This window comes from Myripristis murdjan, chromosome 1 (assembly GCF_902150065.1).
Source record: "Myripristis murdjan chromosome 1, fMyrMur1.1, whole genome shotgun sequence".
In the NCBI taxonomy this organism is placed as follows: Eukaryota; Metazoa; Chordata; class Actinopteri; order Holocentriformes; family Holocentridae; genus Myripristis; species Myripristis murdjan.
Genome location: NC_043980.1, coordinates 25,681,698 through 25,696,458, shown reverse-complemented (window position 1 = coordinate 25,696,458; position 14,761 = coordinate 25,681,698). Strand labels below are relative to the sequence as shown.

Sequence of the window (14,761 nt, the reverse complement as noted above, 5' to 3'; positions counted from 1 at the left end):
CTAACACCGGTCCAGCTCACAGGATTGGAAACTTTGAGTTTCTCTTCTTGACACTCGTGTGCTTTACGCGACTTTGTTTTCGCTACAATAAACGTGTTGGGTTGTTTTTCTGTTGCGTTCACGGTCTGCACGGAAATCTAGAGCGAGGTCAGCGGCGAGATGACGAGCACAGGCATCGACTACAGCGTGTGGGACCACATCTATGTGTCCGATGATGAAGATGTGACCCATCCCAACGTCGACACGCCGAGTTTATACAGAATGAGACATCGGGTCGGCCACCAACTTGGAGAAGTAGATGCTGTGACAAGTGGAGCCGAGCAGAGTCCATACACAGGGTGAAGGACCGGCCTGCTTCCTTTCTCTGAGCTGCTGTGGGGTCAGATGATGACTGCAGGTGTCATGAAGCCCTGCTGGGCATGGCCAAAAAAAAAAAAAAGTTACTGGAAATTAGATGAAATTGTGGGTCGAGTGTGTTTGCTCCAGTGGCAAAGCTCAGACTGTGTATGGCTCTGGACTTAGATAATTAGATTAGCTGGTGGCTGATGCCTAGGTCTTTGTCACGTGACCGGTGAATGTGCTAGGTCTTGGAGTGATGTGTGGTTAAATCCTCAGCCCACCCCACCCCACCCTACCGTGCACTGGATGTTGTCTCATTCTCATTCTGTGTGATACTGAAATCTCACATCAGTGTTGTATGAGGAGGCCAAGGAGGGGGAAAGAGCCACTCAACACCAGTGGCGGGCACATCAAGTTCCTGTTTTGATTTGGTTTGGTTAGTTAATTTACACGTCTAACAAACTTTTATAAAAGATACACAATCAAATTAGCAGGTGGCATATCGCTGGAAATAAGCTTAAACAGTTTGTCTGTCATACCAACAATTAAAAAAAGAAAACAAAAAGAAACATAGCACAGCACTGTGACAACAGTGCATCCCATAAATGCTCATCTGTGACATATGTAAAATGAATTAAGCCATAGCCATAAGACTAATGAATATGCACACACACATGGACACAAACATCAAGAATACCTGCAGGTGTACCCACCCTATCATAAGTATACACCTGTGATATGGCTTATAGTTTCCATAAGATTAGAATGATAAAAGATAGTAAACACAAGCATTTTGGAAAAATATATTAAAAAGGTTCATTTGGCCTACAAATGAATGTTAACCACAGCTTTTCTTTTTAAAAGGCCAGAGGTGTCAGAGGTGTCACTTGATGTTGGTGTGACGTCTTCTGTGATGTGTTATATGTGTTACATCACGTGACACCTCTGATGAAGGCTGCAGAGGCAAGGTAGCCGAAACTTGTCAGGTACAAACAATTTACCTTACAGGCCTTTTAAAAAGAAAAGCTGTGGTTAACATTTTGGAAAAAGATAGACTTGCTGATTCACACAAGCATGGAGGTCACCCTCAGTGTCATTGTCTTATTTTGTTTGTGTGTGTGTGTGTGTGTGTGTGTGTGTGTGTGTGTGTGTGTGTGTGTGTGTGTGTGATCATCTACTTTGAGAAGATGATCAAATGGAGCTAAATAAGTCATTTTAAACCATTTCTGTGTGATGAAGGAGCCCACCTGATTGGTGCCTACTTAAAGCACATGATATGGGCATCTTCCTCTTACCGATCCTCCCTCCCTTTCCCACCCCACCACCTCTATCCAACTTCACAAGCCACTCATTCTTCTCATCTGTCATTTATCTGTCCACTGTCCCCGGCTGCAACAGGCCCGTTTGGAGCAAATGGCCGAGTTTCAGCAGCGAGGCGAAGATCTGGAAAATAACTTGGCCGAGTGCAAGAGGCGAATAGAGGAAGCCCAAGGACGAGTCAGAGAGCTGGAAGAAGGAAGTAAGGAGGGAGATGAAGAAGAGGAGGAGGACAGGAAAGCAGAGCTGATTAAAGCCCGCGCCGAGGTGAAAAAACTGAGGAAGGATAAACAGCTGTTTGAAAAAATGATGGAGGAGTATCGGAGGGAGGAGAAGAGACTGCCTTGGAATGTGGACACGCTCAGCAAAGACGGCTTCAGCAAGGCGAGTCAAAGACACTCAGGTCAAACACTGTGCAAGGCAGAGGCGTGCAAGTAAAAATGACTCCTTAATGATTACCTGTTTGTTTCTCCTGTTGTCTTGCCTCTGGTTTTGTTGTGCAGAGTGTCCTCAACATTAAGCCTGTAGCAAAGGAGGAGACAGAGGAGGAAAAGGAGGATAAACACAAGACCTTCGTGGAGAAGTACGAGAAGCAAATCAAACACTTTGGTAGGTTTTATGACTGATATGACAGATAGTATGTTGGTTGTTGGGATGCACAAATGCTTTTTTGTTGAGGCCGAAGCCAATATCTAATATGCTCCCACCCATAGCAGCCAGTACTAATATACATTTTTGAAAGTATTGATACTTAAACCTAGATTTTCTAATAAGACTGTCTTAAGAGTTTTTTAAAGATGTGCAGGGAGAAGGGGTGGGATTATATAAGTTTCGACTTCTTCCCACTGCTTTTTGAACAAACTTTTCATTGTCTGTTATTATTCATGTTGTTTTGTTTTATTGTTGTTCAAAATAAACTTATCAAATCAAATCAAATCAAAGATATGTTTTAAACAAAACACCATGTCAGTTTTATTAAGTGACAAACTATAGTATAATACAATAGGATGGACTATATAATATAATAGTCCATCCCTAGTTTGTTGTTTTCTTTTTGTCTCTTTGTTTCTTTGTCTCAGACTATTCCCACTGCCTTTGTTCTCTTTACTCAAACATCTTAGTTGTCTTATGTTTATGCCAAGATTGTTTATTGCCCTGTATTTGTTTGTGTGTGTGCCAGGTATGATGCGGCGCTGGGACGACAGTCAGAAGTGCCTGTCGGACAACCCGCATCTGGTGTGTGAAGAGACGGCTAATTACCTTGTAGGCATGTGCATTGACCTGGAAGTGGAGGAGGTGAGCGCGTTGTGTGTGCATCTTTAAAAAAACAAATGCTTCATCCAGGGCATGTCTCGTAAACTGTGTGTGTGTGTGTGTGTGTGTGGTTGCGTGTAGAAACATGCACTGATGGAGCAGGTGGCCCACCAGACCATAGTCATGCAGTTTATCCTGGAGTTGGCTCGGACACTGCAGGTCGACCCACGAGGCTGCTTCAGACAGTTCTTCTCCAAGATCAAGGTATGTAGCACGGTGTTTGCTCAGGGTGTGTGTGTGTGTGCGCGTCTCTGGCTCTGCTTTCCATAGTATTTGTCTTATTTGATTTGTCTGTTTGTGGGCTAACTTTCAGTGTGTTTGTGCGTTTGTTTCAGACTGCAGACAAGCCATACCAAGACGCGTTCAACCAGGAGCTGGACTCTCTAAAGGAGCGGGTTTGCAGCTGTGCACAGGTCCGCATACAGAGCGTTATGAAGGAGTTGGAGGAGGAGGAGAGGCAGAAGAGATTGGGTCCAGGCGGGTTAGACCCTGTGGAGGTTTACAACTCCCTGCCTAAGGTAATCCATACACACAAGCACACCCACACTTTTCGTTTAACTTTTTGTTCAGTTGGGGCGTGCTTTGTTTCTCAAAGGTTGTTCAGACCATTTTGTGCCAGTTGTTTGCCACACAAACAGAACAAACTAAAGCTTCATTTGCTTCATTCTGCTCACTGTATTGTGTAATGTGCAACTTTTTATCAACAAATACACTGATGATGCACCACACTATAAGGCATCCCACAGAACCCCACTGATGACATAAAAGCATGTTAGGCTCCAGCATACCTTAATAAGACTGAATACCACATTAAAGCCAAACCCTAGCATAATTTAACACAGAGTAGTCAGCTTTCACACCATACAGGCCTCAGATCTTGGCTGTGAAGGCTCATGCACACCTTCAGTTTCTTGTGGATGCGTTGGAAGAAATGTCCAAATAAGCAAGAGAACAGAAGATTCCTGCACACCATCTTAATACTTGCAATAAACTTTATTCAGAACACAACGTCTTCATCCTTAGACCTTCATCAGGTGAAAGTTCAATAGTTGTCTGTATCATCTGTTTTGGAAAAAAAACAACCACAACAAAAGAACAAAAAACTCTATTTTTACTCCTTGTATCTTTGTATCTAACCTACTTCATCGTTATAAATATTAACTGAGGAATATGACTCATAAGTTATTGGAAAACTATAGATAGATAGATAGGTAGATAGAGCTTCTCAACAATTACCAAAAATGTGACCAAAAAAAAATCAACATAATAAAACTGAGCCTCAGGAGAATTAGGGAAAGGGAGTATTAAATATTGAAATGTGAATTTGAAGTCATGGACATTGACATCCATGCTGTATGTAAAAGTGGTGTCCTGATATATTACATATACTGAGCATGCGATCATTTTGGCATATTAAATTCACTCACATTCCATATGCTAAAAAAGTGTGTTTATCATTCAGACCTCTTGATCTGGCCTTAATCTTGATGTTAATTGTAAATGAGGCTTCTGTCTCATAGGAGATGCAGCAGTGTTTTGATGAGAAGAACATTCAGATGCTGCAGGAAGCCCTCAGCCGACTGGACCCCATGGTGAGTGTGATTGCAGTCACTGCAGACCCAAAAGAATGCTCTCCTGTCTTTAAAGAGTAACATGCAGATGAAGGCCACACAGTGTGCTATGAGTCACATGAACTTCATTCATTCATTCTATGGCAGGAACCTATCTAACTATATTTTATCTGTAAAGGAAGGAAAATACCATATGATGAGGTGCATCGACTCTGGACTCTGGGTCCCTTACTTAGGAGGGGATGAGGATGAAGAGGATGAACCGGATGATTAAAAGGAAACCGAAAAACCAAAGGAAGACATAAGGCAAACAGAAAATCTACTGTCATTTGTTGAACCTCCGTCCTCTTGGGACTTTTACCTACAGGAGTTCTACTACATAAAATTCACTCTGTGGTGTTCCTCAAGGCAGTGTTTTAGGACCTCTGGTATTTTAGTTAATTTAACAACATCAGACCTGTATGCAGATGAGTCTTTGTTGTTAGTATCACACAAGTATTTATGCACAGTCAGAGGATGGTAGGTGAGGAGTAATTGGGATACAATAGTTTGCATCTTTACAACTGATTCCATGTTTGTGCAAATGCCAGGTAGTGTAAGTGCTACGAGGAGCCAAAGCCCTCTCAGGTAAATCTGTCTTAACTAAGGCTATATACTTGAAAACTGTTGTGAAGGACAGAGTATAGTAATGATGATGCTTGGTAAAAATAAATAAATAAATAAAAACACATACATACTACATACATACATACACATATAGTCCCATGCTTACATTTTGGCCAGAGGATCAAATCTCCTAAACAAGAACTTCCACAATTTACGATGTTCTAGTTTGTCTTACTGTGAGGGTGGTCCATGGTTTTGGGGGTTGGGGTTGTTATTTTATAGCTCCCCACTCTTATCCTAAATCAGACTTAACATGTCCCATAGACTTGTGAAAAATAGGCCCACAGATATATTCACAACTTTGCAAATCTGGATATAGATGGATTTAAAAATGAAGTTCCCAAGAAAATATACTGTTCTCTATCGTATGAGAATATCTCTCCATCACATATAGAATATATGTTATGGGATTTACTGACATTCTAGCAGCTGACGTGAAAACCTCTTTAAGACACACCACGCCTACCGTGGCTTCCCCTGCGCCCTATAAATAGACCCAGCTGCGCAGGGATCAGCTGATTCTCTGATTTTCACTGCAGATCAGAAGACGTGAGAGACAAAAGTTTTGAGAGAGGGAGACGAACGGTGGCTTTGTGCGATCCACATACCTTCGGGTAGAGAGCTGGTCTGTGTTAGACTCCTCTCAGGGTGAAAAGTCGCCTTCTTGCTCCCTTGCATTTCTTGGGGAAAGGAGTTGAGTTGGGGGTACCGAGCGTACAGTTGGTCTGACGAAGCGACGAAGTCGCGGGTGCAGCCAGCGTCCTCTCTCATATCTCCCTTTTTCCCTTTAGTGTGGGGAAGTTGTCTGTTGGGAGGATTGTGCCGTACAGGTGCAGCTGGCCGGAGAAGCGACAAGTCGCGGGCACGGCCAGCACTCTCTTCTTGGGCAGCTTTCTTGCCATTTAAAAAAAAAAAAAAAAAAGCTTCCCCGTGTATTGTGTTGTGTCGGCAGTGGCACAACAGCGTCCATTTCTCCCCATCCCCATTCCAGATCGATTCTTGTGGGAAAATAAAACTCACAGGGAAACTAAAATAAAGCTAACAAAGTTAGCAAAACAAAACGCAAACACAAACTTTCCGGGTCACGTGACGGTGACGTCACCGCAATGACGAGCCGGGAGAGTCCATTGTGCCTGGGCTGTGGGGGGAAGATCCCCATAGATGATCCCCATGATTTATGTATTTATTGCTTGGGAGGGGAGCATGCATGGGCAGCACGGGAGGATCCTGCTGCATGTATGAGCTGCTTTTGCATGTCAGCAAGGCAAAGGGAAGCACGTTGCCGGTTGTTTTATAAACAGGGCACAATAAGGGAGACCCCTACTGTAGGCCTACATGCTACCAAGCGGTTCAAGCCTACAGCTGTAGAAACTGGGCAGGCTGGCATGGCTTCTCCTCCAGGCCCGCTTACTGTGCGCACAGTGGGGGGTGTGCGGTCTGTGTCCAGGTCTGACCCAGCCGAAGTGGTGCATTCGCCCCCAGGGCCCTCACATGAGGAACGCCCGGCATCCCCGTTGATAGACGTGGAGGGGGATGACGAAGAGGTTTCCTTGTTTCCTTCCGAAGAGGAGGATATGTTTGCTGCGGATCAGCAAGAGGAGGGGGAGCTCGATGAGAAGCGGTCACCCCTCCTGCAAGGTCTTATTAGTAGGGCAGCAGCAGCTCTGGGTGTTGACATGCCGCCTATACAGGGGCTTGGCCTGTCACGGTTTGATGACGAAAAAAGGGGGTCCCAACCCTCAACACGCTTCTCGGTGCCCCTCCTCTCAGACTTTGAGGAGGTGGTCAGGAGGCAATTTAGAGCCCCACGGGCATTGGGTCACTGGTCCGGGCTCTGTCGGGCCATGACTGCAGTTCACACTCCAGAGAGGATCGGTTGTGGGCCGCCACCCTCGGTGGACGCAGCATTGGCAGCTCTGGTGGCTCCCTCTAAGTCAGTTCTGGGGAAAGGGAAGAGCCGGAGCAAGAACTGCAATATGATGGATGGCTTGCTGGTGAAGATGCATGGGGCTATGGCAGTCCAGACGAAACTGGCCAACACGGCGGCCATATTGTCCCTGTATCAGCGACACTTAGTCCAGCAACTTTCAGAGGAGTGTGGGGGGCAGCTCATAGAGGACCTGCAGCAGGTCTCCTCACTTCTCCCCAAACTTATGAGAGAGCAAGGGGAGGCAGCCGGCAAGGCCTTGTCAGGTCTCTGGCAAGCGTGGCGTCATCTGTGGCTGTCACAGTCCCAATTACAGCCTGACGACAGGGCATGTCTGCTCAGGCTGCCTGTGGAGCCGACAGCTATGTTTGGGCCAGATGCGACGATAATGATCCAGCAGGCGCAGGAGGCTCGTCGCGCGGCTCGTGAAATGTCAAATGCCCTGAGGCAGACCACGGGCTGGCAGGAGGTGCGTCGGTCACAGCAGGGGCACCAACAGCAGCATCAAACCAGTCAGGCGAAGCCAGATCTGAGGGTCCGGCTGGATGCAGGGCAGCGCAGCAGGAGAGGACAAAGAGGGCGCGGGGGTAAAGCACCCCAGGGCCCCAAGTCCCAGTCCTGACGCCATTTTTCCCCCTGTCGGGCCAAGCCCTCAGGGGCCTCATGCAGTATGGGAGTCCCTGGGGGCAGACCCCTGGGTCGTTTCAACAATGACTCAGGGGTATCGTCTTCAGTTTTCGAGTGCTCCTCCTGTGACTTCGGTACCTGCTTTTACCATCGTTGCAGATCACCTACGCAGAGAGATTTTGCGCTCAGAGGTGTCCAGTCTCCTGGCCAAGAGGGCCATCAGAGAAGTGGGGCACGAAGACAGGCGGGCGGGGTTCTATTCGCGTTACTTCCTGGTCCCAAAACGCGATGGGACACTCCGGCCCATTTTGGACCTCAGGGGCCTGAACAAGTTTCTTCGGCCCCTGAGGTGCAGGATGCTGTCCATCCCACGGGTGAAGCAAGCGGTCCTTGTGGGAGACTGGTTCGCAACGGTCGACCTCAAGGATGCATATTTCCAAATTCCAATTTGGGAGGGCCACAGAAGATTCCTCAGGTTTGCCTTCGACGGCAAGATCTTCGAATTCTGTGTCCTCCCCTTTGGGATATCGCTGGCTCCCCGCACCTTTACCAGGTGCATGGATGCAATCTTAGGGCCTCTGCGGCAGCAGGGTCTCAGGGTAATGAATTACCTGGACGATTGGCTGATATGCGCTCAGACAGAGGAGCAGTGTCGTCACCATGTCCAGATGTTGTTGGTGCACATCCAGTATCTGGGTCTGTGCATCAACGAGAAAAAGTGCAGTCTGCAGCCATCTCAGGCCACCCAGTTCCTCGGTATGTGGCTGGATACCAGGACTGGGTTGGTGACATTGACTCGGGCCAGACAGGATTCCCTCAGGGAATGTCTGGAGCAGTTTCACCTGGGGGCCAGGGTCACATGGAAGCTGTGTCTTCGCCTGTTAGGTCTCATGGCCGCTGCCGTACAGGTAGTGCCACTAGCTCTCCTGTACATGCGGCCAGTACAGAGGTACCTGTACGGCTTGGGGCTCTGCCCTCAGAGGCATCGGTGGGCGTCGGTGCTTGTTACCGGGAGGTTGTGCACAGCTCTCAAGTGGTGGAAGGTCCCAGAGAACTTGGCGAGAGGCAGCAGGCTGGGCCCTGTACTGCGCCGCCAGGTGATCTCTGTGGATGCATCCCTCGAAGGCTGGGGTGCCATCCACGAAGGCAGAGGGACCAGTGGACGTTGGGGAGCCCCGTGGCAGGGCCGCCATATCAACGCCTTGGAGCTGAGGGCAATCCACCTGGCCCTGGTGCATTTCCTCCCAGTAGTGCAGGACTGCCACGTGCTGGTAAGAACCGACAGCACCACGGCAGCTGCGTACATAAACAGGCAGGGAGGCATGGGCTCTCTGCGCCTGAGTGGGATAGCACACAAACTGTGGACGTGGGCATACAAGCAGTTCCTGTCACTCAGGGCAATGCATGTGCCCGGTGTAGTGAATGTGGCGGCGGACCTCCTTTCCAGGAGGGGACCACATCCAGGGAACTGGAGGCTCCATCCAGCAGTGGTGGAGGAGATCTGGTGCCGCTTTGGAAGAGCGGTGGCCGACCTGTTTGCCTCGAGCGAGAACGCTCATTGCCCACTGTATTACTCCATCGAGAGAGATTCGCCTCCCCTGGGCTGCGATGCCATGGCACACCAGTGGCCTCAGGGGCTGCTCTATGCTTTTCCCCCGTTCGGATTGGCCACACATGACATGGTTCTCATGGGTGACACCGCTGTTGCACGGGACACCATGGAAGCTCCCAGTTCGCCGGGACTTGCTGAGCCAGGCACAGGGGACCCTGTTCCACCCCTTTCCACAGGGGCTGAATCTCTGGGCCTGGCCACTGAGAGGGCCAGCTTATTAGGCATGGGGCTATCAGGTTCGGTGGTTCACACCCTGCAGAATGCTCGAGCCCCGTCGACAAGGGCGGCATACTCCTATCGGTGGGAGCTGTTTGTGTCATGGTGCAATGCCAACCAGCTTAACGCAATGTCATGCTCAGCTCCAGAGGTACTCAGATACCTGCAAGAGCTCCTTGAGTCAGGCAAGTCATGCTCCACCCTGAGGGGTGTAGTAGCGGCCATAAAAGCCTCTCGTACTGGGGAAGCTAAGCTAACCGCACAGGATGCTAGCCTCATAGCGCAGTTCCTCAAGGGGGCACAGAGGCTGGTGCCTCGCCATAGGCCGACCATCCCGACATGGGACCTGGGCAGGGTCCTGTCAGCTTTGGGACAGGCGCCCTTTGAGCCCCTGGAAACTGTGAGCCTTCAGTGGCTGTCACTCAAGCTGGCTTTCCTCCTGGCAATCACATCCGCTAAGAGGGTAGGGGAACTGCACGCTCTCTCTGTGCAGGAGAGTTGCTGCCGCTTCCTTCCAGAGGATGCAGGGGTTATCCTCCGTCCAAACCCAGCATTCTTACCTAAGGTGCTCACTGATTTTCACATAAATCAATCAGTGGAGCTGCGAGCCCTTAGGCCCTCCCAGGGGGCAGGCAGGGGTCCGCAATGGTCAGCGCTGTGCCCGGTTAGGGCACTTAAGATTTATGTTCAGCGTACAGCTGCATTCAGGAAGACTGATCAGCTGTTCGTTTGTTTCCAGCCTCAGCATCGGGGTAAGCCGGTGTCTAAGGCTAGGCTTTCTCACTGGGTGGTGGAGGCTATCCACCGAGCGTACAGTGAGATGGGTGAGCCGGTGCCGGAGGGAGCGAAAGCGCACTCTACACGAGGCGTATCCACCTCCTGGGCGTTGTGGCGCGGGGCTGCCCTCTCAGAAGTGTGCGCAGCCGCCACATGGGCCACGCCAAATACCTTTACCAGGTTTTATAGTTTGAACGTGGCCACCAGTACCTCCTTCGGGGAGCGTGTGCTGGGGGCCATGTCAACCTGAATGTTGATTCACTGTGCCCCTTGGCCAGTCGACCTCGGGCCTGGCCAGGGTGATGTCAAGATCCTAGTCAGTGGCCTAGCAGAGTGCGGGCCGTCTGAGTGACATCTTCCTTGCACCCAGCCCTTGCGTCTGGCAGGGTTGGGTATGCAAGACTCACGCACAGCTGGTGGTGGCACATAGCGTCTTGCGGTGTTGCCACCTCACATGCGTGCATTTGTATATAGTTCTAAGGTGGTGATTTTGTACACACTGTAAATCTTGTGCACTCGGGGTGGGGACGTCTCATTCGAAACTACCTCATGGGGTTACTATTGGAGCGGTGTCTGCTCTGTCTCCTTGGGACCCTCACGGTGTGTCTTACAGAGCCCATAACATATATTCTATATGTGATGGAGAGATATTCTCATACGATAGAGAACGTGGGGTTACAGTGTAACCCTGGTTCTCTGAGAATAGAGAATATCTCTCCATATCGAGGCCGCTCGGGACCCGTTCAAATCAGAGTGAATCAGCTGATCCCTGCGCAGCTGGGTCTATTTATAGGGCGCAGGGGAAGCCACGGTAGGCGTGGTGTGTCTTAAAGAGGTTTTCACGTCAGCTGCTAGAATGTCAGTAAATCCCATAACATATATTCTATATGTGATGGAGAGATATTCTCTATTCTCAGAGAACCAGGGTTACACTGTAACCCCACGTTCTTATTTTTCTGTTTTACTTGATATTGTTTTGTTACCTAGGTGTAATGAGAAAAATTAGTTGGATTGTGGGCAGTGGATATGTGTAAATCATTCATTTATTTGATAGTTGTGTATTGGTTAATGAGTGTTTGTGTTTTTAAGACTAAGGAACACAATGTATATAATTTCTTTACTTAGAGTTTTAGTCGACCATTTTGAGAACTATGCAATTTTTTAAGCTAGTCTTCTAGATGTTCTCTAATAAACTAAGCCCTGTGTATTGTTGTTTTCAGAGTTGTTTGTGTTTCACTAGTTAGCTTTTCTGATGGTTTCAGAGAAGGCTGATTTGTTTCTGTCATGTTGCTGTCTGCCCCCCTCCTTTCTCGCTCCCTCTCTCTGTTTGTGTCTCTCTTTCATAATTAATTGGTGGGTTTGATTTAGTGGTCTGGCCAGGATTTTTGAGGCAAAGCCTCTTTGTGCAGTCACTTTTGTAAATAGAAAACAATTGATGCAGGCACGGGGCATAAATCAAATCTAGGTAATGCCTATAAAAGCTTAGGAGGCAAAACAGAAAGGCATTCCAGCTTCATGCAGTGCTGTTTTGTTTCTGTATTTATTATGTTCTTGGTCACTTTATATCACTGGATGGTTGTCAGTGCATTTGCTATGTAGTCCTCTACTCTGAGATGTGTGAGCTCACTTTCAACTGATTTTGAAAAAGCATTAAATAGACATTTGATAGCAGGAAGATCTGGAAGAAAAGTCATCACAGCTTCAGATTCTGGATTAATTTGTTATTACCAGAATTTAACTTGCTCCATTTAATATAGTCGGTCTCCTTTTATGATCAACAGAGAAACTCCAGGAAGTTTCGCTTTAACACATGAACAGCCAAGGTGGTAGATATCCTGTTTCGAGCTTTGAGAGAAATTTGTTCATGAACACATAATTATTTGGATTAAGACAGTCAAGGTATAAGGAGCAGTATGACTTCTGTTGTGGTGCTGGAAAAAAAATCTGCTTCAATGAATGATACCCACCGCATGTTGCAGAGAAATATGTGTCCTTGAATGACTGTAAGGACACAGTCAATAGGAATGGAAAAAAAGAGAAGGTGTGTGTGAGAGGGAGTGCGTAAGAGGGGATGAGGGGGTGGTAGATTTGATATGACTGCTGCACTAAAATCATAAAAATCTGGTGTTTGTGAGCACACAAGGGAAACAAAGCATGCACGACTGTCAAAGCAAAGCATTGGAGTGGGAGTGGGAATAAGAGGTAAAGAGGAAAAGGCAGAAACAAGCTGCTGGAGAGGAGGAGCAGTGGCTGTTTTGTGGGATTAATGGACATACTGTGAGCCAGTGCTGAAGGAGGGAGGGAGGGGAGATGGGCTTCTCCATGGAGGCTGTGGGGGGTGGTTGGGGGAGACCACTGTGGCAAGGGAGAGGGAGAGGAGAGGAAAGGAGGGAGGGCGGGAGGGAAGCTGGTGAAGCCACGGATATTCATGAAGACGCCAAGTGTTTTTTCTCTCACCGCTGTGACACCCTGCTCGTCTACAGAGAGAGGGAGCAGGGAAGAGAAAAGGCAAGGAGACAGTGAAAAGCAAGACAAGGCACAGCCCATCTTGCCATTGATCTTGAGGCGATCAAGGTGAGTGTGTTGTATTTTTACATGCTGCAGCCTATCTGTGTGTGTGTGTGTGTGTGTGTGTGTGTGTGTGTGTGTGTGTGTGTGTGTGTGTGTGTGTGTGTGTGTGTGTGCGTGTATACACATACATACATACATATATATATTTATATATATATATATGTGTGTGTGTGTGTGTGTGTGTGTGTGTGTATATGTGTATGAGTGTATGTCTGTGTGTATGTTTGACACATGTCTTTTGCAATCGTGCAGACAAGCATGGTAGCAGGGTAGCCCTCATGTATGCAAGGTTTGTAAGTGTGTGTGTGTGTGTGTGCTCATGTGTTTGGTTATTTTGTAACAGCAAGAGCTGGCTGCTAGTTGAGCTGCATATTGATGCATTGCTGCTTGGTTTTATAAGCTGCTTTATCTGTCTCCTGTGCTGGTGGTGGTGCTGGTGGCAGCAGTTCTAGTGTGTATGAGCTCAAGATTCGCATTGTGTGTATCTATGTCACTGTGTCACTATGCATTTGTCATTTTCCCAACACGTCCCTGCTTGCTCGGTTCAGTTGCACAGACTGTTTGTGTGTGTTCCTTTCGTTAAGTGGGTGTGATCTTGGTGACCCTGGTAAAAGTCGTCTCCAGCACTATCTGTGTACCAGCTCAGTCAGAAACGCTCTGATACACTGAATCTGTCCTATCCATTGGAATTAGGTCAACTCTGACTGCTCAGGGTAATTATATAATATCCGTGAGCTTTGGTGTTGCAGTATCTGCTCAGAATTAGCCACATTGTTTGTACAGCCCCTTTATCAATTCCTGATTGTCAAAATATTTAGTTAGGGCTGCCTCTCTCAATTAATTGGTGAACTAATCACATCTTGGGATTTTAGCCAAAAACATTTCTACTATTTTGAGCTTTTTTCTGGAATATTATAGCCAAACCTCTGGTATGATAGCAATTGCTTAGAAATTTATGTTATAACAGTGTTATCAAACAAAAAAATCAAACATTCTGTTGTCCAGGGAAATAGAAAACATTTTTGCACGTGTGATTATTGGACTGGTTGTTGAAAAAAAGCACGATGGCTAGATTTCACATTTCAGAGAACTAATTAAATAAATGGTTCTGAATAATTTTTAATTATAAAATTCTCTTTTCTCAAAAGGAATCTAACATGAAGTGGACACAATGTGCCCAATTCCAGCATGGACACCAGCAAATTAGACCTGGAGTTCTGACACCCTGACTTTCTCTCTCAGATGAGCCCATCATATATAAGAGTAACTCCTGTCTCTATGCAGCGTCTGGATACAGCCAACCAGCCAGAGAGGGGAAAACTGACCTGAGGCAGGATGGGACTGAAGCAGATTTTTCCCACAATCCCTCTGGATTTGGGACCCCTAATTTAGCTTTGTTGGAAAATAATTCATTCATGTGGTATCGGATTTACAGTTTGGAAACTCCATGTGAACAGTCTATCAAATTGGATGAACATATCACTTTTCTTCCCAAGCATCTGTGCTGCAACATCATGACCTTTGACTGGTACGTGACATTGGCTCATCTCGCCAAAGCGAGGCGAAAAGCAGGCAGACATACCAGAATTTTTTTCCAGAAAGTAGTCTAAAGCTCGAACATGGAATGACTATTTTTTGTCTTGGTTTTAGATTTGTCCAACCTTTGCACATGAACAACGACCAGTTGAAAAAAAGGTCACTAAGTGTCCACTGAACTGGGAGCTTCCTCGGAGTACATGAATGCAGCTGAACCATTTTTTGGCAGGAAACATCACAGCTCCAGCCATCTGACGCTTGAGGTGCACGGAGTGTGAGGCAATTGGC

The 14,761-nt window shown here is 47.4% G+C and overlaps 1 protein-coding gene across 2 annotated transcripts; it reads left to right on the top strand.

Moving 5' to 3' along the window:
* LOC115359659 (hsp90 co-chaperone Cdc37-like) lies at positions 1 to 5,249 on the top strand. 2 transcript variants are annotated; one of them, XM_030052228.1, is made up of 8 exons: positions 1 to 273; positions 1,738 to 2,040; positions 2,160 to 2,265; positions 2,837 to 2,952; positions 3,052 to 3,174; positions 3,306 to 3,488; positions 4,491 to 4,562; positions 4,720 to 5,249. In XM_030052228.1, the coding sequence occupies exons 1-8, from the start codon at positions 160 to 162 to the stop codon at positions 4,813 to 4,815; spliced, it is 1,113 nt and encodes a 370-aa protein (XP_029908088.1). In that variant the 5' UTR covers positions 1 to 159; the 3' UTR covers positions 4,816 to 5,249. The 2 variants fall into 2 exon arrangements, with proteins under 2 accessions (XP_029908088.1, XP_029908094.1); XM_030052234.1 differs by having other exon boundaries at positions 173 to 775.
* Positions 5,250 to 14,761: the final 9,512 nt, after the last annotated feature.

What these genes read in the sequence shown, in the direction of transcription:
- LOC115359659 (XM_030052228.1), top strand. Translation starts at nt 160, where the DNA reads ATGACGAGCACAGGCATCGACTACAGCGTGTGGGACCACATCTATGTG. An exon ending in TATACAGAATGAGACATCGG is followed by an intron (nt 274 to 1,737) that starts GTCGGCCACCAA and finishes CGGCTGCAACAG; the next exon opens with GCCCGTTTGGAGCAAATGGC. An exon ending in GAAGCAAATCAAACACTTTG is followed by an intron (nt 2,266 to 2,836) that starts GTAGGTTTTATG and finishes TGTGTGTGCCAG; the next exon opens with GTATGATGCGGCGCTGGGAC.